General features: G+C 45.2%; 1 protein-coding gene across 1 annotated transcript in view; it reads right to left on the minus strand.

The window, feature by feature from the left end:
* The window catches only part of LOC139277933 (semaphorin-3E-like), a 295608-nt gene that overhangs the window by 4516 nt on the left and 265339 nt on the right, over positions 1-25753 (minus strand). Inside the window, exons 11-17 of the mRNA XM_070896556.1 lie at positions 18866-19097; positions 16595-16686; positions 16445-16486; positions 13705-13871; positions 4529-4531; positions 2573-2640; positions 1254-1393 (exon numbers count right to left, since the gene is read on the minus strand). Coding sequence (XP_070752657.1) covers positions 1254-1393; positions 2573-2640; positions 4529-4531; positions 13705-13871; positions 16445-16486; positions 16595-16686; positions 18866-19097 — 744 coding nt within the window. The remainder of the gene's footprint in view (positions 1-1253; positions 1394-2572; positions 2641-4528; positions 4532-13704; positions 13872-16444; positions 16487-16594; positions 16687-18865; positions 19098-25753) is intronic.

The following is a 25753-nucleotide window of genomic DNA, read 5'->3' on the forward strand; positions in this document are numbered from 1 at the left end:
GGACTGTAAGTGAAAGAAACATGGCGTATCAATGACCAGCACCCAACATAAAGAGGCAAAAATGAGTATAAATACAACAGAATAAAAGAATTGGAAATAATGAAACAAATGGCATCCATGTAAAACAAGACTCAAGTGAAACGGTTGTTGGTGTGTCGTGGAGAATTGTGTCCGTATTTCCACAGCGAGGTGGTCAGTGGTCGGGGTGCCCTGAGTGAGAGTGACCAACTGACATGGCTTTGAGGAAGAAATGCTAAGGCAAAGGCCTCATAGGAAACTAATGCCAGGAAGGGTGGCTAATGATCTGATAACTGTGAAAATTCAAATTAACTGATCTATTTGTCCAGACTCTTGGGTTTAAGTTGAGCAAAGATGTTTACGAGATATGGCATGTCGGGTTATATTCACTTGGAAGATGAATCTGAGTATGTGGAGATGCTATTAACTCAAAATGGAAAAGCTTGTAAAATGATTAAACATGATCCTCATCCAAATTAATTGAGGCATTTACCCCGTTTGTCTTGGGAAGGTTGGTAAATGTCACACGAAGCCTCATGAATACAAATAAACATCACTGGAAACAATTCCCCCAAACCGCGGGATATATCTGACATCTGCACTTGGTGCCAAAACCAATCCCATGAAATGACATTTGTTGTCAATAGTTCAAAGGGTGTAACATTTCCGAGTGCATGTCAGTTTGGAATAGTCTCATATTCTGATAGGTTCATTTATCACACATTTATCTGTATTATTTTTTTTCAACAGCTCAATATTTGGCTTGATCTTAACACCAGTTTTATCAATAGCTCCAGCTTCAATCTCCATCAAGGTTGCGTTTATGTGACAATTGTTGAGTTGGTGTAAAGTGATTCCATTTCACACCAGTATAGCAGCCTGACCCCAGAGTCACTCCCGGTCTGACCCCAGAGTCGCTCCCGGTCTGACCCCAGAGTCGCTCCCGGTCTGACCCCAGAGTGAGGCGCACTGAGACTCCCTGGAAAGGGGTGTTTCACTGATACTAAACTTATATGAATGCTCAAAAATTGATAAAATTAAAAGTAGAATCAGACAGGTTTACAAACTGTTGCCACCATGTACTTGAACAACGCAGATTTAGCAATACCCGTGATCAGCACATGCTGGATCACAAAGCAACTCCAAAATAATGCTCAACATTATTTGAGCTTATGTAAAATTTATTATTTTTAGCATTTTAATCTAGGGAAATATTTAGCTGACAAATAACTTACCTCATCTTGTGCCATATTATGGGAACTTTCCACGACCCACAAGACTTTAGCCTGTGGCGACCTGGGGCTGCACTCCAACAAGGTACTGTTTTTCTCAATACCATATAATAGTCTTTCCTCCGCTTTTGTAACTGTCTCGTCTGAGTCATGGAAGAAAAGACACAAGCGTTTTGTATTTATAAGCACTAAGGTACCAGTGATGAATATAAGATGATATTTAAACTTTTAGCATCACACCATCAAACCTAACTCACTTCCACAAACCCTCTTTCACCTGGTACTGAGACCACAGATTTCGTGACTTACAGAATTCACGTATTGCTGATAAATATCTATCATAATGGAGTAAACCAAAACTGTACGTTGTATTAATTTTAGACAATGTGTTTTATTAAAAGACAGATTGCATTTCTCTGGCATCTTTCACGACCACTGGATGTCCCAAAGCGCTTTACAGCCAATGAAGTACTTTGTGAAGTGCAGTCATTGTTGTAATGTAGGAAACATGGCAGCCAATTTGCGTACAGCAAGCTCCCACAAACAGCAATGCGATAACGAGCAGATAATCTGTTTTAGGTGTTGGTAAAGGGATAAATATTGGTCGGGGGAGAACTCTTCTGCTCATCACCGAATTAATACCACAGGATCTTTAACATTTATCTGAGAGAGTAGACAGGGCCTCGGTTTAACATCTCATCCGAAAGATGCACCTCCGACAGTGCAGCGCTCCCTCAGCACTGCACTGGAGTGACTGACGAGATTTTGTGCTCAAGTCTCTGGAGTGGGACTTGATCCCACAACCTGCTGAAACACTGTTTCTGACCAGTGTGATCCATCTCTGATGAAAGTGAAAAATAATAGCACCTCTCTCCAGGCGTATTATAGACACATCCAGGGGTGGAAACTGTGTGGACATTTCGATCTACAGACAAACAGCACCGGTCTTGAACATTTCACTGACCGAATGACATGACACCAGTGGGTTGACCAGTGAACTATTACATTACTCTTGCAATATTGTGCAATATTTCAGACTTATTCCACAGTTCCAATATCCTTACATTGTCAGTTTCAAGAAGATCTTGATTTGAAATTAAGGTGGGTCCAAACATTCGACATGTGGAGTATACTTTCAGAGACATCTTGCCAGGTATCAGAGAGATGACTTTGATAGCAGGAAGTTGTATGGAAGTGAGATATTTCAAATAAAAAAGGGAATATTATTGGGGTGAAAGCAGTCAGGAAACATGGAGAATGGGTTTTAGAAACAATCAGCCAGCCAGTGTTACAACAACTTTAGCCATTGGGTGGTCACATACCGTTATGTTGCTGGCCGAGGCACTGCTGAACTGCATCACCATGTCGAATATCTTGTCTACGGAAACGCCTGCAGGAAAGGGATGGAGGTGATATTTTATTATTCAAGGTTGCACAATCTTCTGATATCTTAAGGTACATTACTTCCAATGCATTTTCTTAAAATGAGGTTTCATAAATCTATGCCAATAAGTGCAGATATAATTCTTCTCCCATATAGTGGAGGAGTCATCGAACTGATATTAATTCAACATTTCGGCCTATTTCATATCATGAGACTTCCGGTCAAATTTCATCTCAATTGGGAAGCCTGTGTTTGAAATAAATATATAAATAATAATGTTTGATTGGGAAAAGGGTAATGAAAGTGAGGCATTTTATGGGTGATACAAGTACTGTAGCACATAACAATGTCAGGTTGGGTTGGGTTTTGAAGTTACCGGCCAGGCAGAAGTGGAGGGCTTGGGATTTTGATTTTTAAAACTATAATTACCCCCAGGCTCCTAACCCATCCATTTTTTCATCTTAAAATTCCCACCAATGTGTCATTGGAAAAGACCTAGCACCATACTATCCTTTGTAAACTGTAGTGGGAGTTTAACACCTACATATAAAGTGAAAATAGTTCTGTGAAAATTGTAGATGATGGAAGCTAAACGTGCAGCTCATGGTGATGTCGTTTCTCAATGGGCCTCCTCACCAGCGCAGCTATTTCCTGGACACACAGAAGGAATAAATGCTTCTTGTGTGTACTATAAAAGGCAAGCACTTAATCGAGGGATGAGTTCGGTTTGTGTGCTGTCCTTTCTTCACTCTGGACGAGGCAACTAACTGAGCCAAAGTATTTCTCATTTGAGAAGCAAGTTCCATCATGATTACAGAATCATCGGATGTTACAGCGCACACACTGGTCACTCCGTCCATCGAGTTTCTGCCAATATATATCACCACACGAGCCACCCAGCCTCTGTTCCTGCTCACTCCCCACACCTTTTAACATCCTTCTTTCTCAAGCAATTATCAAACTCTCTTTTTAAAATCATGTATGGACTCTGCCTCAGCAATGTTTTTTGGCAGATAATTCCACATTCTAATCACCCTCGGTGCAAAGAATTATTTTTGCATGCCTGCTTTAATTCTTAGTGATTATTTTAAATTTATGCCTCTTCATTATTGCCATTGGAAACAACCTATCGTTATTTGCCTGATCATAACCTTCCTGATTGGGAACATGTCGATCAGGTCACCCTTTAACCTTGGTTCCAGTGAAAGCTCTAACTTCTCGGGTCTGTACTCATTCCAAGAACCATTTCTCCCCGGCAACACCGAGTAAATCTAGGCTGCACCTTTTCCGTTGTTTCATTACCCTTCTTACACTGATGTCCAAACCGTATGCAACATTCCAACTGATGGCTGTGTAGTGGGGATGAGGGGGTTGACTTATGAGGAAAGGTTGAGTAGGTTGGGCCTCTACTCATTGGAATTCAGAAGAATGAGAGGTGATCTTATCGAAACATATAAGATTATGAGGGGGCTTGACAAGGTGGATGCAGAGAGACTAGAACTCGGGGGCATGATCTTAGAATAAGGGGCCGCCCATTTAAAACTGAGATGAGGAGGAATTTCTTCTCTCAGAGGGTTGTAAATCTGTGGACTTCGCTGTCTCAGAGAGCTGTGGAAGCTGGGACATTGAATAAATTTAAGATAGAAATAGACAGTTTCTTAAACGATAATGGAATATGGGGTTATGGGGAATGGGCAGGGAAGTGGAGCTGAGTCCATGATCAGATCAGCCATGATGGTATTAAATGGCGGAGCAGGCTCGAGGGGCCGTATGGCCCACTCCTGATCCTATTTCTTATGTTCTTATGACTCGCTTCTGACCTCCTTTCATCACTTTCAGTTAATCAGACAAGACATCAGATATTCCAAAATGACATAAATGTATAATCTTTCACCTACTGTGTGTACATTATGCAGAACCTAATATTGCAGTAATGTCTCTTGAGATAGATACTGCTCTTATAAGTGTTGTTGAGATAGTTCAAACAGATTACTAATGGGAACAGATGGAAACTGGTATTACAGGTGATCAGAAGATCGTTACTATACTAAGCTCAATTGACAGGCTCTGCTGCTCAGGGGGTTTCGCAGATAAAGTACACAAAGTTAAAATTAACTTTGTTAGTCTATGAGCAAGTGCTTGTGTGTGTGTATGGACACAGATGTGTTCAGTCAGTGGGAGATGGGGAGAATGTTTTTACACAGAGAATTGTTGTGATCGGGAACGCGCTGCCTGAAAGGGCGGTGGGAGCAGATTCAATAGTAATTTTCAAAAGTGAATTGGATAAATACTGGAAGGGGAAAATGTACCGGGCTGTGAGGAAAGAGCGGGGGTGGGACTAATCGGATCGTTCTTTCCGAGAGCCGACACAGGCACGACGGGCCGAATGGCCGGCTCCCCTGCTGCAAGATTCTATGAAATGTCCCTCACTGCTTCATAAATAAATATCAGTTAAAACAAGGCTGAGGGAGACTATGACGTGTGACTGAAAGCTAATCAAAGAGATGGGTTTAGCGGCTGTGACGAGGGAGATCGATGAGAGGGTTGAAGTGGATGGAAGCTCGGTCACTAATGATGGGATAAAGCAACGGGATTGCATAGAAGGCTAGAGTCAGAGGTACATAATGTCAGGAGGCTACGTAAAGCTGGAGGAGATTGCAGGGTAGGGAGAGATTTATAGACCTGGGCGAGGATTTTGAGCTTAATGTGTTGGGAGATGGGGAACCTGAGCTGGTCAGTGAAGGGGTGGGGGATGGACGAACAGGATTTAGTGTGCGACAGGAAATGAATGGTATAGTTTTGGACCAATGGGAGTTGCTGGCCGGTGGCTGATGGGATGCCAGAAAGGCAAGTACTTGTCTAGGGGGGTTGCGGAGGCAGTAATATTGCGGAGGAGTAATTAAGCTGTTTTAGTGATAGGATGTCGGTATTAAAGCTCATCTCAGAGTTAAGCAGGAGACCAAGATAATCTATTTGGTTTGGCCTGTGGTCAGGGAATGGAATCAGTGCAAGGGGTTGGAATGGGGGCCAAAGGCGATAGTTTCAGTCTTCCCGGAGGAAGGTGATTCATCCAAGGTTTAATTTTGGGAAAGCAGTCTAGCACCACACATGAACCAAAGTTTCCTCCAGTTTAATGTTGACAGAAATAAACCTGTCTGTCCCCTCTGGCTCCTTCCAGCTTCCTGACGCCTCTGGTTTCTTGTCGATGTCTTGGCTGCCACTCGGAAGTTGGAGATATGGAACCTTGGTGCAACGCTTGATGCCAGACTCTGTTATTCCTCACAAGGATATACTTGCTGTGAAGGCAGTTCAGAGACGGTTCACTCGGTTGATTCCGGAGATGAGGGGGTTGACTTATGAGGAAAGATTGAGTAGATTGGGCCTCTACTCATTGGAATTCAGAAGAATGAGAGGTGATCTTACGAAAAGTATAAGATTATGAGGGGGCTTGACAAGGTGGATGCAGAGAGGATGTTTCTACTGATGTGGGAGACTTGAACTAGAGGGCATAATCTTAGAATAAGGGGCTGCCCATTTAAAACTGAGATGAGGAGAAATTTCTTCTCTCAGAGGGTTGTAAATCTGTGGAATTCGCTGCTTTAGAGAACTGTGGAAGCTGGGACATTGGATAACTTTAAGACAGGAAATAGACAGTTTCTTAAACGATAAGGGATTAAGGGGTTGAGCAGTGGTGCAGCAGGGAGGGATTCAAATTCCTGGGGCATTGGAACAGGTTCTGGGGGAGGTGGGACCAGTACAAACCGGACAGTCTGCACCTGGGCAGGACCGGAACCAATGTCCTAGGGGGAGTGTTTGCTAGTGCTGTTGGGGAGGAGTTAAACTAATATGGCAGGGGGATGGGAACCAATGCAGGGAGTTTGAGGGAAACAAAATGGAGATAAAAGCAAAAGACAGAAAGGAGATGAGTAAAAGTGGAGGGCAGAGAAACCCAAAGCAAAAACCAAAAAGGGCCACTGTACAGCAAAATTCTAAAGGGTCAAAGTTTAATAAAAAGGCAAGCATGAAAGCTCGGTGCCTCAGTGCAAGGAGTATTCGGAACCTAGGACAGGGCTCTGAGCTAGTTAGAGTGGGTGAGAGCTCAGATGAACAGGACCCCAAGAAAGAATGCAAAAGGCAGGAGGCAACAGAGCAGAGTAGCACTGGGGTAAGTGTAAACCACAAGGTGATAGGAAGGGACAATATGTATGAATATAAAGGGGCTGCAGGAGGGGTCAAAACTAAAAATCATGGTTTAAAAACTAGTATTAAAACACTCTACCTAAATGCACGCAGCATTCGAAATAAAGTAAATGAGTTGACGGCACAAATCATTACAAATGGGTATGATTTGGTGGCCATTACGTGGTTGCAGGTTGGCCAAGACTGGGAATTAAACATGCAGGGGTATCTGACAATTTGGAAAGATAGACAAGAAGGGGTAATAAAGGATGATATCAGGGCAGTTGTGAGAGATGATATTGACTCGAATGAACAAAATGTTGAATCATTGTGGGTGGAGATTAGAGATAGTAAAGGGAAAAAGTCACTGATGGGCGTAGTTTATAGGCCCCCAAATAATAACTTCACGGTGGGACGGGCAATAATCAAGGGAATAATGGAGGCATGTGAAAAAGGAACGGCAGTAAGCATGGGGGATTTTAACCTACATATCGATTGGTCAAATCAAATCGCACGGGGTAGCCTTGAGGAGGAATTCATAGAATGCATACGGAATTGTTTCATAGAACAGTATGTTACAGAACCGACAAGGGAGCAAACTATCTTAGATCTGGTCCTGTGTAATGAGACAGGAATAATAAACGATCTCCTAGTAAAAGATCCTCTCGGAATGAGTGATCACAGTATGGTTGAGTTTGTAATACAGATTGAGGGTGAGGAAATAGTGTCTCAAACGAGCGTACTATGCTTAAACAAAGGGGACTACAGTGGGATGAGGGCAGAGTTGGCTAAAGTAGACTGGAAACACAGACTAAATGGTGGCACAATTGAGGAACAGTGGAGGACTTTTAAGGAGCTCTTTCACAGTGCTCAACAAAAATATATTCCAGTGAAAAAGGACGGTAAGAGAAGGGATAACCAGCCGTGAATAACCAAGGAAATAAAGGAGAGTATCAAATGAAAAAACTAATGCGTAGTTAGTGGGAAACTAGAAGATTGGGAAAATTTTAAACGACAGCAAAGAATGACTGAGAAAGCAATAAAGAAAGGAAAGATAGATTACGAAAGTAAACTTGCGCAAAACATAAAAACAGATAGTAAAAGCTTTTACCGATATATAAAACGGAAAAGAGTGACTAAAGTAAATGTTGGTCCCTTAGAAGATGAGAAGGGGGATTTAATAATGGGAAATGTGGAAATGGCTGAGACCTTAAACAATTATTTTGCTTCGGTCTTCACAGTTGAAGACACAAAAACCATGCCAAAAATTGCTGGTCATAGGAATGTGGGAAGGGAGGACCTTGAGACAATCACTGTCACTAGGGAGGTAGTGTTGGACAGGCTAATGGGACTCAAGGTAGACAAGTCCCCTGGTCCTGATGAAATGCATCCCAGGGTATTAAAAGAGATGGCAGAAGTTATAGCAGATGCATTCGTTATAATCTACCAAAATTCTCTGGACTCTGGGGAGTTACCAGCGGATTGGAAAGCAGCTAATGTAACGCTTCTGTTTAAAAAAGGGGACAGACAAAAGGCAGGTAACTATAGGCCAGTTAGTTTAACATCTGTAGTGGGGAAAATGCTTGAAGCTATCATTAAGGAAGAAATAGTGGGACATCTAGATAGGAATAGTGCAATCAAGCAGACGCAACATGGATTCATGAAGGGGAAATCATGTTTAACTAATTTATTGGAATTCTTTGAGGATATAACGAGCATGGTGGATAGAGGTGTACCGATGGATGTGGTGTATTTAGATTTCCAAAAGGCATTTGATAAGGTGCCACGCAAAAGGTTACTGCAGAAGATAAAGGTACGCGGAGTCAGAGGAAATGTATTAGCATGGATAGAGAATTGGCTGGCGAACAGAAAGCAGAGAGTCGGGATAAATGGGTCCTTTTCGGGTTGGAAATCGGTGGTTAGTGGTGTGCCACATGGATCGGTGCTGGGACCACAACTGTTTACAATATACATAAATGACCTGAAAGAGGGGACAGAGTGTAGTGTAACAAAATTTGCAGATGACACAAAGATTAGTGGGAAAGCAGGTTGTGTAGAGGACACAGAGAGGCTGCAAAGAGATTTAGATAGGTTAAGCGAATGGGCTAAGGTTTGGCAGATGGAATACAATGTCGGAAAATGTGAGGTCATCCACCTTGGGAAACAAAACAGTAAAAGGGAATATTATTTGAATGGGGAGAAATTACAACATGCTGCGGTGCAGAGGGACCTGGGGGTCCTGGTTCATGAATCCCAAAAAGTTAGTTTGCAGATGCAGCAGGTAATCAGGAAGGCGAATGGAATGTTGGCCTTAATTGCGAGAGGGATGACGTACAAAAGCAGGGAGGTCCTGCTGCAACTTTATAGGGTATTGGTGAGGCCGCACCTGGAGTACTGCATGCAGTTTTGGTCACCTTTCTTAAGGAAGGATATACTAGCTTTGGAGCGGGTTCAGAGACGATTCACTAGGCTGATTCCGGAGATGAGGGGGTTACCTTATGATTATAGATTGAGTAGACTGGGTCTTTACTCGTTGGAGTTCAGAAGGATGAGGGGTGATCTTATAGAAACATTTAAAATAATGAGCGGGATAGATAAGATAGAGGCAAAGAGGTTTTTTCCACTGGTTGGGGAGACTAGAACTGGGGGGCACAGCCTCAAAATACGGGGGAGCCAATTTAAAACCGAGTTGAGAAGGAATTTCTTCTCCCAGAGGGTTGTGAATCTGTGGAATTCTCTGCTCAAGGAAGCAGTTGAGGCTAGCTCATTGAATGTATTCAAATCAGAGAAAGACATATTTTTAACCAATAAGGGAATTAAGGGTTTAGGGGAGCGGGCGGGTAAGTGGAGCTGAGTCCATGATCAGATCAGCCATGATCTTATTAAATGGTGGAGCAGGCTCAAGGGGCTGTATGGCCGACTCCTGCTCCTATTTCTTATGTTCTTATCCTTTCCACTACCAACATTGCTTTGTCCCACCCCTTCGCCACTGTCTGCTTTTACCCTGACTACTTTCCTCACTGCCTTTGTCACTGGAGGCCTCTCCCTTTCACAATGAGCTCAGGATGTTGCGTCCAGCAACCTTGGCATGTACAAAGTGCCGCACTTCCATTAGCTCCGTGCTTGCCAAGTTCCACAACCTTCAAATCCTCAAAGATTTCCCCTCAAGATCCTTGCCCTCAGTGTTTATACCTCCCTGTGGGCCTCCTCCAGCCCCTGCGGGACACTGGGGTGCTCCTTCGACTTCAGTTTTGGGGCAACTCGCAGAAGCACCATCCCTGTGCTCTGGAACTCTCTCTCTGGATCCTTAACCTTGCATCCTCATCTCCCAACTTTCCAAAACCTTTCTCCACTTCCCCACACTTCTCTCTCTTTGTTTTCTTGCTCTACGATTGGCATCTCTTGCATTTTTGAGACATCACCCGGTCTATAAGGAGCTGTGGAAATGCTAATTGTTGTGGAAATTAGAGTTTTCAATTCATATTTTCATTTTGAGTACCCAAAGTGGTTAATTTTCTTAAAGTAATTAAGGATGCACTGCAGATCCAATGGTCAATAAATCCACCCAATGCTCAAATCAATTAGATTATCACAATCGCCAGAGTTGAGTTTTTGGCGATGTTAATGGAGGCGGACCTGCAGTGTAGTGGACGATGGGCGAGGACCAACACTGGGTGTAGTGGACGATGGGCGAGGACCAACACTGGGTGTAGTGGACGATGGGCGAGGACCAACACTGGGTGTAGTGGACAATGGGTCAGGACCAACACTGGGTGTAGTGGACGATGACCAACACTGGGTGTAGTGGACGATGGGCGAGGACCAACACTGGGTGTAGTGGACGATGGGTGAGGACCAACACTGGGTGTAGTGGACGATGGGCGAGGACCAACACTGGGTGTAGTGGACGATGGGCGAGGACCAACACTGGGTGTAGTGGACGATGGGCGAGGACCAACACTGAGTGTAGTGGACGATGGGTCAGGACCAACACTGGGTGTAGTGGACGATGGGCGAGGACCAACACTGGGTGTAGTGGACGATGAGAAAGGACCAACACTGGGTGTAGTGGACGATGGGCAAGGACCAACACTGGGTGTAGTGGACGATGAGACAGGACCAACACTGGGTGTAGTGGACGATGAGACAGGACCAACACTGGGTGTAGTGGACGATGAGACAGGACCAACACTGGGTGTAGTGGACGATGAGACAGGACCAACACTGGGTGTAGTGGACGATGAGACAGGACCAACACTGGGTGTAGTGGACGATGAGACAGGACCAACACTGGGTGTAGTGGACGATGAGACAGGACCAACACTGGGTGTAGTGGACGATGAGACAGGACCAACACTGGGTGTAGTGGACGATGAGACAGGACCAACACTGGGTGTAGTGGACGATGAGATAGGACCAACACCGGGTGTAGTGGACGATGAGATAGGACCAACACTGGGTGTAGTGGACGATGGGTCAGGACCAACACTGGGTGTATTGGACGATGAGATAGGACCAACACTGAGTGTCGTGGACGATGGGTCAGGACCAACACTAAGTGTAGTGGACGATGAGATAGGACCAACACTGAGTGTAGTGGACGATGAGATAGGACCAACACTGAGTGTAGTGGACGATGAGATAGGACCAACACTGAGTGTCGTGGACGATGGGTCAGGACCAACACTAAGTGTAGTGGACGATGAGATAGGACCAACACTGAGTGTAGTGGACGATGAGATAGGACCAACACTGGGTGTAGTGGACGATGGGCGAGGACCAACACTGAGTGTAGTGGACGATGATGGCCGGGTTCTCCATGGGACAGGACCAACATTGCCACCTTCAGCTCAGCAGCTGCTACTGCAGCCGGCCACAAATTACAATATAAAGTTTTGACCCATTGATGCACCAAAGTACTTCTTAAATATATTTGAAGATTACAAAATATTTCCAGGTCTTTGACAGCAGGTGCACTTTCCTCTAATTAATTACAACTTCATTCGGAGAAGACGGAATATTGCTGTCAACTATTCCTGTTACAGCTTCACTTGTTTTCACAACCAGTTTTTCTGATATTTCTGGACTAATTATGCATCTGTCTATTTATAATTAACAGCAAGTTGGGGGATGGGTTGTTTGCTTTCTGACAATTGTCAATTCCATCATTTTCAATCTGATACCCAAAATCAGATGGGGGCATCAGCAGCCTTGACCTAAGACAACGTAGACAGTTTAACGTCCTCCTCTGGTGAGAGGGGACCATATTTAAGGATTTGAGCCACCTACATATATTGGCCACTTGTCTGACATCAACAAAGAGAGTACGGACATACTTTGTGAGAAAAACATCAGCTGTGACAGAGAGACACTGTCCGTAGTGTTTACAATTTCAGGGCAAGAATTGTATCTCAATCCAACAATCTTTGAGCTGGTCCAATGGCAGGTATTCATAAACTAACTCAGTCACTTGATTTGTTTTACACTGGATTCCAATGATTCATGTTTCTATTTACGTATGCATATATATTTACATTATACATATACCTATAAACATAATACATTATACATATACCTGTACACCTATATATGAAGAGAGCTTACACACATATCATCAAACAAATTACGTACAAACTCTCCAGGCAACCTGCAGCTCGGTAATATCGAGGAGAGGATTCTATGTTTTACAATAAGAAAGTTTTGTCCAATTTCAGAGATATAGTGCTTCATGGAAAAGCTTATACAGAGTCCAGGGACCTCCATCTTACATCTACACTGACCCACATTGCCACTCGGTCTCCCAATTCCTCCAATTAAACATTCTCATCCTCGAGTTTAAATCACATGGCTTTGTCCCTCTAATCTCAGTAATCTCCACTAGCCCTATATTCACCCAGAACTTTTTCTTCCTCCGAATCTGGCCTCTAGTGCCTCCCCCTTAGCCCTACCATTGGCCGAGCATTCAGACACTGAGGTCTCGCGCTCCGAAATTCCCAACGCCTTTACACCCCCCTCTTTTCCTCTACCCGTGTAAAACACAGCTTTCTCACCGAGGTGGCCATGTCGAACATTTCCTTCTCTGGCCCAGTTTCAGTGTTGGTCTGATTGAGCCGCTGTGACATAGCTTGGGATGTGCCTGGTGTCAAAGTCCAGCATCAATGCAAACTGTTGCTGTTACTCTGCTTTCGACAAGCCTCAAAGAATATTCCTTGAACATTATAGAGAACCTGCATGTTTTATTTGTATCTCTGACAATATGAAGTGGTCTGAATGGAGAGGTTTGGATGACATTATACAGACACTGCCATACGGCAGATCCTTAATAAACCCGCATTAGTCAGGGACATTTGCTGGCGATGGGAGGGATCATGGCATCCAACACACCCACGAAACTCTCTGCAATTCTATGTTTCTAACATGGAACATATTCAGTCACTATCAAATAGTAGCCCAATGGTAAATGGACGGAATTGCAGAATGTGATCCATAAAACACTGATACAAATCCTCTGAATAAAAATGTAACTTAGCCTCACTCGGTCACTGCGAGCCAGTGCTGCTCATTCTGGAATATTTCCACTCTCATCTCTGAGGGTTTTCTCATCTCCTTGTCTACTTGCACCAAGGATCATGAACAGAGCAATGATAGGTAATGCAATATTCTCATCACGTTAACCACTAAAAATGTTCTACCTTATAATAAAACGCACTTAAAGGCTGGTCTAAAAATAGCCATCGCACTTGATACGCCAAAAACATTCTCCGAGAACGAACAGCGAGTTTGTGAAGGTTCTATTCCTGGAACCAGATCCTGTTGACAATATCCACAGCTCTGCATTAATAGCCTAGCTCACATTACATGTAGCCGGTGTAGCTAAAAGAAGCCAGTTACCTTTTTGTAGGTGTCCCGGATGGGTAATACCTGGTACAGGACACTCCATCCCAGGCACAGTACGGGTCTCTGGCCAAGCAACAGTCAGTGCAGGCAGACCCATACATATCGCACTGATGGAGCTTCACCTGAGCAATGCCCGATTTGCAGCCAACATACAAGCTTTGCTATAGTAAAAGGAAAGAAAAGGAAGTATTCAGGCCCTTCAAACAGGTGATTAATTCCTTCAAACAATGAATGTTAGAAAATGTCGGTGACGACAACACACTGGGTTGTCTGCAGCCTGCACAGACACACAGACAAACCGATGTGACATCTACCGTATATACTCGCGTATCCTGCGATCTCGCGTATCATGCGACCCCTAAATTTTCGTCCCCAAAACATGATTTTACCAAATATCTCATGCATCATGCGAGTCACTTTTTTGAGATCGAATACAGACCTTAACATGAAACATCGAGTGGATTCTGCTGTGAAAGCTGTTCGCGAATCGAACACCGATACAGCAATCGTTCCAGCTGGTTTGACTAGCGTCGTTCAGCCACAGCCTCTACTGTGTTTGGGAGTTGTGGGTGGCGGAGGTCGGGTCGCCGGGGGGTGGGGTGAAGAGGAGGTCGGGTTGGGTCACCGGGGGGAAGCGGAGGTCGGGTTGCCGGTTGGGGGGGGGGGGGGGGGGTAGTTGGGGGAGCGGAGGTCGGGTCGGATCCGGTCCGGTCTCTTTCCTCCCCCCCCCCCCCCAACCTCCGCGACTCTCTCTCCCCCCCTGACCTCCGCGACTCTCTCTCATCCCCCCCGATACAGTACAAGCGACAATAGAGGCTGCAATCCAGCCCAGGAGATACCTGCCGAGATTCAGCGTGGATACGGTCTGCTTAACAGCCTAACAGCCTAATCTTGGCCAGCACTTCACACCAGCAAATTTTGTATCTCGCGTATCATGCGACCCCCCAAATTTAGGTTACAATTTAGGTCTTGAAAAGTCGCATGATACGCGAGTATATACGGTAATTAAAAAAATTACAAATGCTGAAAATAAGAAATAGGAGCAGGAGTCGGCCATTCGGTCCCTCGAGCCTGCTCCGCCATTCAATAAGATCATGGCTAATCTTCTACCTCAACTCCACTTTCCCGCCCGAACCCCATCTCCCTTGGCTTCCCTAGAGTTCAAACATCTATGGATCTCAGCCTGGACTATACTGAGAGACTCAGCATCCACAGCCCGCTGGGGCAGAGAATTCTAAACATTCACAAATCTGAAATGAAAACAGCAAAAGTTGGGAATACACAGCAGGTCCATCAGCACCTTAAAGAGAAAAAGCATTTGACGGTTCGGGTGAGGATCCTGCTCAGGCGCTGACAGGAGGTCCAGACCCGAAACATTAATCTGTACTTTGTTCCTCAGACACTCAGTGACCTTCTGCATAATTCCAGCATTGTCTGTCTGAACTTGGCGGGGATAGCTTTTAGCTTCTGCCCAAAATGAGCCTGAATTCGCCACTGCCTGAAATCGGTTTTGTTCAAGGTGTTGGTTGCCTTGGTGTTTGCTTTTTGTGGCAGGTCACGTGACCCCCATCGTCCAACAGGGGGACCCTTCAATGGCTGCTGATCCCAATGGCCCTCCATGTGTGAAGGACCATCTCAGATGGGGTCATTATTTCCAATCCCGTGTGTGCATGCTTTGTGGAAAAGCACCTACTGTCCATTGAAACCACAATCTGGAGATTCAGTTCCAGGAATTATCTATTATTGCTCATTAAGATCACTTTCTGATCTTTGCTTCCACCACATTTGCACATCCCCAAGTTTGCAGATGACACTAAGCTGCGTGGTGGTGTGAGCTGTGAGGAGGATGCTAAGAGACTGCAGGGTGACTTGGACAGGTTAGGTGAGTGGGCAAATGCATGGCACATGCAGTATAATGTGAGGTTAACCACTTTGGTGGCAAAAACAGGAAGACAGAATATTATCTGAATGGTGACAGATTAGGAAAAGGGGAGGTGCAATGAGACCTGGGTGTCATGGTACATCAGTCATTGAAGGTTGACATGCAGGTACAGCAGGCAGTGAAGAAGGCAAATGGCATGTTGGCCTTCATAGCTAGAGGATTTGAGTATAGGACCAGGGAGGTCTTACTGCAGTTGTACAGGGCCTTGGTGAGGCTACACCTAGAATATTGTGTTCAGTTTTGGTCTCCTAATCTGTGGAAGGACATTCTTGGTATTGAGGGAGTACAGCGAAGGTTCACCAGATTGATTCCCGGGATGGCAGGACTGACATATGAGGAGAGACTGGATCAGCTGGGCTTGTATCCACTGGAGTTTAGAAGAATGAGAGGGGATCGCATAGAAACGTATAAATTTCTGATGGGATTGGACAGGTTAGAGGCAGGAAGAATGTTGCCGATGTTGGGGAGTTCCAGAAGCAGGGGTCACAGTCTAAGAATAAGGGGTAAGCCATTTAGGACTGAGATGAGGAGAAACTTCTTCACTCAGAAAGTTGTTAATCTGTGGAATTCTCTACCGCAGAGAGTTGTTGATGCCAGTTCATTGGATATATTCAAAAGGGAGTTAGCTATGGCCCTTACGGCTAAAGGGATCAAGGGGTATGGAGAGAAAGCAGGAAAGGGATACTGAGGGAATGATCAGTCATGATCATATTGAATGGTGGTGCAGGCTCAAAGGGCCGAATGGCCTACTCCTGCACCTATTTTCTATGTTTCTATGTTTCTAACTCTTACCCGTTTAACGGAGAGCTCCATAGCGATAATTGGAATCGGCACCTGAAATGGAAATCAGTGTCCCAATTACTTGGAGCTCATCAATATTCACTGTCAGCAGTGCAAAGGAGCCCGAGAATACCAACACAGAAAGTACATGTACTTTCTTACCTTAAATACTTGCAGCTCCTCCAACACCACCTCCTCCATCGTTTCAGTTTCCTTATTGTAAATTGTAATAATTTTTAACACCACCCCTGCATCTGTGGAAGGAAAGAAAGCTTTCATTAAATATTTTTAAAAGTCATTTCAAAGCAAATTACTGCCAGATATATTTCAATTAGTAGCTTTATTTTGCTTGGGAAGTATTCACTGGTTTGAAGTTTTATTGAACCTGAATCCTAAGAATGCCGGAAAATGGCGGTAGTGCCTGTCCGCTGTGGTTACGCACTGCCTTTCTGAGTAGGGTTCCGCGATGGGTGGCTAGAGTGCCTGCCTGCTTCAGGTGGGAGGCCAGTTGCACTATGCCGGGCCTCTCTGACGTGCTCTGCACACGCTCCTTCATTTGTTGAGCGGCCTGATCGACAGTCCTTGAACAGACGGCCAGAAGCCACTCAGACAGCTGACGCAGTCTCTTTTGACCGTTGGTGTTTATTGGGGCCAGGAGCAGGACTGGTCCTCCAGAGCCCAGTAACTGCCTGTTCATGGCCCCGCCTCAGGCCCCCCTCTCTGGATCCCCTCACCCCTCCCCCAGCCAAGCAGCTTCACATCACAGCCGGCCTCCTCACTCACTCACTGCCACATGTAACGCGGCCGGGGTAACCCGGGGATAACGAGGTCACGCGGGGGTCACAGGTAGTTGGTCCAAATGCAATTTACAATAAATGAAAACCCACCAAAACGGCAACTTTGGTTCAATCCAATTGGCCTGAATTTGTCCCGTTAACAGTCGCAAACATGCTGAATCAATGAGAAAATTACGTAAGTTGAGATCAATTTGTGACCAGAGAGTAGGTACTGCCTCCTCCGGAAGCTGCATTAAGACGTGTTCTCACAGTAAGAACTCACTCCATCGAGCGCTCGGCCCAATCTGTGCCCAGGTCCGAAAGGAGGAGAGACTTTTGCACATTGTGTCTTCAACAGGAACAGGAGGCCCATTCAGCCCCTCGAGCCTGTTACACAGGAACAGGAGGAGTCCCATTCAGCCCCTCGAGCCTGTTACACAGGAACAGGAGGAGTCCCATTCAGCCCCTCGAACCTGTTACACAGGAACAGGAGGAGGCCCATTCAGCCCCTCGAGCCTGTTCCGCCATTCAATGGGATCACGGCTGATCTGCGACCTAACTCCATAGACCTGCCTTTGGCCCGTGTCCATTAATACCTTTGGTTAACACAAGTCTATCAATCTCAGATTTAAAATTAACAATTGATCTAGCATCAATTACCGTTTGCGGGAGAGAGTTCCAAACTTCTACCGCCTTGTGTGTGTAGAAGTGTTTTCTAATTTCACTCTTGAAAGGTCTGGCTCTAATTTTTAGACTGTGCCCCTAGTCCCAGACTCCCCAATCTCTCTCTCGACCCGATCTGATCCATTAACCAATCAGATCGCCCCTTAATCTTCTACATTCCAGGGAGTACAAACCAGTTTGTGTAATCTCCCCTCGTGACTTAACCCTTGGAGGCCAGGTATCATTTTGGTAAACCCACGCGGCACTCCCTCCAAGGCCAATATACCTCCCTAAGGTGTGGGACACAGAACAGCTCACAGTGCTCCAGATGTGGTCTAACCAGAGCTTTGTACAGCTGCAGCATAACCTCTACCCCCTTGTACTCGAGTCCTCGAGATATAAAGGCCAGTGTTCCATTAGCCTTTGTGATTATTTTCTGTAATTGTTCATGACATTTAATGATCGATGTACCTGGACCCACAAGTCTCTTTGGGCCTGCACAGTTTTTAGCCTTTCACTATTTAGAAAGTACACTGTTCTGTCCTTTTTTGGTCCAAACTGGATGACCTCACATTTGCCGACATTGAAATCCATTTGCCACAATTTTGCCCATTCACTAATCTGTCGATATCCCGCTGTCATTTCATGCTTCCCTCTACAATGCCGCCTATCTTTGTGTCATCGTCAAAGTTGGATATATGACTTTCTATGTCATCATCTAAGTCATTAATACATACTGTGAATAGTTAAGGCCCCAACACAGATCCCTGCGGGACCCCACTAGTCACATCCAGCCAATTGGAGAACCTACCCTTTGTCCCCACTCTCTGTCTCCTGCCGCTCAGTCAGTTTCCTAACCAGGTCAGTAATTCGCCTTCAGTTCCATGGGTTTCAACCTTAGTTAACAGTCTCTTATGTGGGACTTTATCAAATGCCTTGCACCCTAACATTTCATCCTAATTTCCACAGCACTGTCCTGTAAACTCTCCTTTACCTGTGCCGATAAACAGGACATCATATTGACCATCTTCGGCCTCCACACGGTCAACCACAATCTGCTCCAGGTTATGTTTCCCATCGACCCTCAGCAGCTCCGGCCTCTTGTGCACAGGACGGATTGGCTGGTACATAATGGGATGACTGCGCACGAAGCGAAGGACATCGTCTGGGTAATCCTTTGTCGTGCGATATGTGCTTCCAGGAGGGGCATTAATCTGACTGGCACACTGCAACGCAGACCAAAGCATTCACCAGTTATTGTCTCTAGTCACAAACGATTCATCCATTTTGCCATGTGGACTTTGCACAAAGTGTCCCATAAAATCAAACCAACACACATCCTTTTGCCCATTTGAGCATAAATCATGTCTACTACAACATACAAATGAAGAATCACATTTTTTTGGAATAACACACAATCTGGCTGCTAAATAAGCAGCTTCACTTTATTCCAGTTATGCATTGTAATGCAGTGGGAATTCAAGTCACATCAGACAAGATGTTTATCGTCGATGCACTGACTCTTGTATAATGGACCAGTTGGTCAGTTTTACCATTTCAGAATCAAACACTTTGCTGCTGTGGTGGGTTCGGCATTGAAGCTGCATAGCTCCCCTAACGGTAAAGCACGCACAATCCTCAGTCGATCTGTACAGCGGTCAATGCCCAGTCGATCTGTACAATGCTCAGTCGATCTGTACAATGCCCAGTCGATCTGTACAATGCCCAGTCGATCTGTACAATGCCCAGTCGATCTGTACAATGCCCAGTCGATCTGTACAATGCCCAGTCGATCTGTACAAGGCTCAGTCGATCTGTACAAGGCTCAGTCGATCTGTACAATGCCCAGTCGATCTGTACAATGCCCAGTCGATCTGTACAATGCCCAGTCGATCTGTACAATGCCCAGCCAGTGACCATATTGAAGCCACATGATCAGCTCGACTCTCTCTGGATTAGAACAGGGCAAGACCCTGCCTTGTGTTTCCGCACCGGATAGTGACCCTTGCTGGGCAGCCTGGTGCTGAACAGCCCATTTGTGGACATCAGGTGGGAAAAGGAATGTTCTAGACTGTGATGGCATCCTGGGGCAAGCAATGTGCCAATACTCGTGGGGTGGGTGGGTGGATTTTAACTGAGAGCTGGATCGGTGCGTGTGGGGGGGAGGGAGGGGGAATAATGAATAGCCACTGGTGGGGCTATGGAGGGTGAGCACTGATCTGGAGCCTTCATCCCTGCTCAAATCTGGGCCTTCGGGAGGAGGGCAGGAAAATATAAATTAAACTCGGACTAACTGCGCAAATTATTAGCGGGACTAAAGTGAGTTAAATAAATCCGTTTTGTGTGTGACTCCGCTCAATACAAGATGGGAATAGTCTGCAGAAAGGAACCTTTTCAATTTGAAACCCAAACATTCCTGGATTGGGAACATCACGGACCAGACTCCAGGCAAGGCTGCGTCACATTAACTGTAGAATGGTGTGTGAGATTAACAGGCCATTCCCATTATCCACATTCTCGATCCTATAGATCCATTCTGGTACAACAGTTAAAATGAATGGAAATCATATTTGTTTGCAGATTGGTAAATGCTTATATCTGCCGGTACTTTCACTGGACATGCCCAAACACTTCATTTAGATAATAAGCAGCTACCTGAGAGGAGGCCGTCACCCCTTCTGTTGGGACCTGATCCCCCGAGTGAAACAGTAGTTTATTAAACCATCGAAAAGGAGTTAGATGTAGTCCTTACTACTAAGGGGATCAAGGGGTATGGCGAGAAAGCAGGAATGGGGTACTGAAGTTGCATGTTCAGCCATGAACTCATTGAATGGTGGTGCAGGCTCGAAGGGCCGAATGGCCTACTCCTGCACCTATTTTCTATGTCTATGTTTCTATGAACCATCATGCCCTCCAGCCCCTGAAAACAAATCTAACCAAATAGAATATTTTGATGTGTATAAATACGATGCAATTATAGATTTCAGGGAAATAGTTTAAACCGCTTTACATCTTTCCCCAACACAGGAGCTTGCGATGTTTGAGGGTCGAGGTTGCTGTTTGTAGGGCTCTCTCAATATGCTGTTTCAAAGTTGCCCTCGAAACCTGCGTTTATATTGTGCGAGTCTTGTGGGAATACACTGGTCAGGATTCGCTGACATCAGCAACCAGGAAGATTCATTGTTACCTGATCTTCCTGACAACTAGCCAGAGCAATCCCAACAAGTCTCGTTTTACAGAGGATTACACGGGATATATGTCCAAGAAACAGGCCATTCGGCCCAACCAGTCCATGCTGGCGTTTATGCCCCACTCGAGCCTCCTCCCATCTTTGCTCATCTAAATCTATCAGCATAACCCTCTATTCCCTTCTCCCTCATGTTTGTCCAGCCTCCCCTTAAATGCGTCGATACTATTCACCTCAACCCCTCCCTGTGGCAGCGAGTTCCACATTCTCACCGCTCTCTGGGTAAAGAAGTTTCTCTGAATTTGACTATCTTATATTGATGGCCTTGTTTTGAGTTATTTTGAGTTGTAGCTGGCTGAGTGAAACATAGAAACAGAGAAATTTACAGCATAGGAGGAGGCCATTTCGGCCCATCGTGTCCGCACCGGCCGACAAAAAGTCACACGGCCCTCGGTCAGCAGTCCCAAAGGTTACATATAAACCCATGAACAATGATGGAAAGGCAAAGAGCACCCAGCCCAACCAGTCCACCTCACACAACTGCGACACCCCATATACTGAAACAGTCTACACTCCACCCCAACCAGAGTCATGTGATCTCCTGGGAGAGGCAAAAACCAGATAAAAACTCAGAACAATTTAGGGAGAAAAAATGTGAGAAAATACCTCTCCGACCCATCCAGGCGATCGACACTAGTCCAGGAGATCACGCTGGCCGTATTCTATTCCCTGCAGTACTTACCATTATATCTGCGCCATCCAATGAAAGGTCATCCAGTCTAATCCCAATTACCAGCTCTAGGTCCGTAACCCTGCAGGTTACTGCACTTTAAGTGCCCATCCAACCATCTCTTAAAAGTGGTGAGGGTTTCTGCATCTACCACTCTTCCAGGCAGCGAGTTCCAGATCCCCACAACCCTCTGCGTAAAGAAGCCTCCCCTCAAATCCCCTCTAAACCTTCCACCAACCACCTTAAGACTATGCCCCCTCCACCAATGGAAATAGACCCTTACTATCCACTATGTCCAGGCCCCTCAATATTTTGTACACCTCAATGAGGTCTCCTCCCAACCTCCTCTGTTCCAAGGAGAACAAACCCAGCCTATCCAATCTGTCCTCATAACTAAGATTCTCCATTCCAGGCAGCATCCGAGTAAATCTCCTCTGCACCCTATCTCGTGCAATCATGTCCTTCCTATAATACGGTGACCAGAACTGCACGCAGTACTCCAGCTGTGGCCTAACAAAGTATTATACAATTTAAGCATAACCTCCCTGCTCTTATATTCTATGCCTCGGCCAATAAAGGCAAGCATTCCGTATGCCTTCTCAACCACCTTATCCACCTGGCCTGCTACTTTCAGGGATCTGTGGACAAGCACTCCAAGGTTCCTTTGCTCTTCTACACTATTGTGACCTACCGCTTAATGTGTATACCCTTTCCTTATTAGCCCTCCCAAAGTGCATCACCTCACACTTCTCTGAATTAAATTCCATTTGCCACTGCTCTGCCCACCTGACCAGTAGATGGCTATCCTCCTGCAGCCCATGACTTTCCTCTTCAGTATCAACCACAGGTGTTGGGGCCGGAACCAGTGGGACCTGCTTTTCCGCACACCTTGTGGGACGAGGGCTGGGCTTCACTTGGACAGTCTGGGTCACAAACCTGGGACAGTGGGGAATTAAGCCTGCACCGCCCCCCCCACAAACTGCTACATTTTACAAAGCAGCAATAGTGTTTGTACTGAACAAAAATGGAAGTCTGGGAGTCAGGCAGACGGCTGATTGTGAAATAACTTGATCAATCGCGATACATTGTATAAAACAGAAAGAAAGTAATTAACGGTTATTTTAACAATGTTATTTGAATTTCCCTCAATTTAAAAAAAAAACAACAAATTTGCTGATGTTTCAGTGCTTTGCTTCACAGGTGCCTTTCAGACATGGCTAGCAGCTCTGTGCAGTTGTGACTTCCCTTTGGATGAAGCTCACTAAGTGAACAAGGGATGTCTGTAACATGGGGAGACCGGACATTGTAATAGAATTGCAGGGACATTGCTTAGAATCAGTTTATATTTTGTAACGGCAAACAACATTTTTAGGAGAAAGTGTTTTCCCGATAAACATTAAAATCAAGCCTGATAAGCTCTCCAATTGGACAGGAGCAATTAGCATATGCTGGAGAAGAGACAAGAGACATGTGTCAGATGTCCCAGTGACAACCGATCAGCTCTGGTGTACCTGGTGCTTCCCTCTTGGGGCAGCTCTCATTCGGGTATGTGCGGACTCTTGCTCAGCCTGAATGGCGATCCTCTTCCGTCAACGTGATTCGAAAGCTGAGTCCCAGCCAGAACCGACAGACTGAACTGTTTACCTGTCGGGACCAGCATGGAAACTCGGGAAAATGGTGATTCCATGCAATGTATCGCGAGATGACCAAAGATGGAGTAGTGAGTGTGTCACCTGAGTGGGTACAGGGGGGAAATCGCCCCTTATATTGTCGAGGGTACTGGGGGGTGAGAGGGGGAACTTGCCCCTTATATTGTCGAGGGTAGTGGGGGGTGAGAGGGGGAACTTGCCCCTTATATTGTTGAGGGTAGCAGGGGGTGAGAGGCAGCGAGGAACGAGAAATGGCCTTGTTCTGTTAATTACGTTTTAAAAGGACTAAGGAGGGTTACACCCAGTTGCTATGAATCTAATGCCGGTAAATCGTGTTGTTGACTCAGTGGAACACAGACAGTCTGTTGGAACAGGTTGTGCCTTTTGACCTGTTTATTACGGAGCCCCCTTGTGGTTCCGCTGAGAATGTAATATTCTCAGGATTATAAAGAAGATACTTCGGCCACTGGAAGGTTAATAAACTAACTGGCCCACAGCAAAGGATTGTCTCTGGCCTTTCAGAGGTTTATAAATTCACTTGGATTTCCTCCGATTAGTGATCAGAGCAAAGTTGTACATTTTCTTTTTGAATAGGTTTATGCTTTCTCTAGAAATGCTGGCATGATTGAAGTTCCATTGAGGTTTGTACAATGTCACGACACGTAGTGACTAGAGAAATAATCCCCCCCAAATGTGGCTAAAATATAATTGAGAATAAATGAGTGAGACGCCTATGGAGACAGATTTACTGCCCATTCTGCTGTTATACATTTTCACATCGGGGAAAGTCAAGTATAAGAAATAATTAACCTCCAGCACTAGAAAGTGTGATGATTTTAATGTATCTGGATATTCGTTTCCTGCACAAAGTTTACAGCATTGCGGTCACTGTCCTCGGGAGTGCACTGATCAATAATTAGCGTATGACGTATTTTAGGATTTTACTCAAACAACTACTCATGGAGTAACGATACAAATGCTTTGTTAATGTGAACTCTTAGGGCCTGAAATTCATCATATTACCGCCCACATTCCCTCCGACGGTAAATTCATCAGATATTTACCGCCGGTGGTAGTCGATACTGCCTGCCCTTCGGAGAAGATCCCAAAACGCAAATTCGATCAGTAAGATCCATTTACCGCTAGACCTAAATACCGTCCTGAAAAGTAAGGTCTTAGCTGGCTTAAGCGGACAGTACGGATGCCATTTTGAAAATGGGAATATTTGATGAAAGGCTGCAGGAGACGGAAGAGGAGGACAAGGAGTTTCGAACAGAAGTCAGCCCAGAACGGAACCTTGAGGGGCACCACTACCCACTTCCAAACACTCTTAAATGCTGGCTTTAACAACTTCCCTCTTTTCGCCCTTCTAACCAATCTTTAAATCCAGTTTGCTGCTCCTCAAGTCCCTGATTCCACATCCCTTGATCTTCACCAGTGATCATCTCCTGTGAGATAGCTTATCAGAGGTTTCCCTAAAGTCCATTCTCTGTGTTTCCCCGATATTACCACATCACACATTCTGTGAAATCTGTCCAGAGCGATCGTTCCTTTTGAAATTCCTGCTGGCAACTTCGAACTATTTTCTCTCTCAATATTTGGTAATTTCATCCTGAATTAATGACACTAAACGTTTCTCTACCACCGATGTTAAGCTAACTGGCCCTGTAGTTATGTCTTCCTGTGTCTGCCCACAATGCTCTGGACATCAGGTGTTCAAGCCTCCAACGTATTCGAACACTTCCCATTCATTCCGTGCACATTTCCTCATCCAAGTACAAAATCATCTTCCCAGTTAGTTTTTTTTCATGTTTTTATTAAATAAAGTTGGTCACTAAGAGTTAGCAGTACATTTTAGAAGTCTTAAAGACAGACATAATCGTGTTGCTCTTTTGTGTTGTTTGGATATTTAATTGGTCCATGGCGAGAGTGTTGGAACTGCAGCCCTCGGACCACATACAGCCCTGGTCGCTGGCAACACAGCCCTCGACTCCCTCCCGGGCAACTCCTTTATATTTATGCTTCTGTTTCTTCTTCGTTGGTTTGTCCTGTTTGAATTGTGAGGGTCTGGAGATTTGGGAAAGTGCTGCTCTTGGTGCTGTCGCCTAATTGCTGGCTAAATCCAGTATTGGCTAAATCCAGCACCGGCTAAATTAAATTAATACAAATAGGAATGTAGATTTAAGCTACGTATGGCCCTGGAGCCCATGGTATACATCTATATGGCCCACAAATATAAAAGATAGGCTGCCCCTAGTCAATGGTACAAAGATCTCTTGAGGTTGTTCTTAACTTTGGAACTTTCCAAAAAACTGA

Source organism: Pristiophorus japonicus, chromosome 13 (assembly GCF_044704955.1).
Source record: "Pristiophorus japonicus isolate sPriJap1 chromosome 13, sPriJap1.hap1, whole genome shotgun sequence".
NCBI classification, from domain to species: Eukaryota; Metazoa; Chordata; class Chondrichthyes; family Pristiophoridae; genus Pristiophorus; species Pristiophorus japonicus.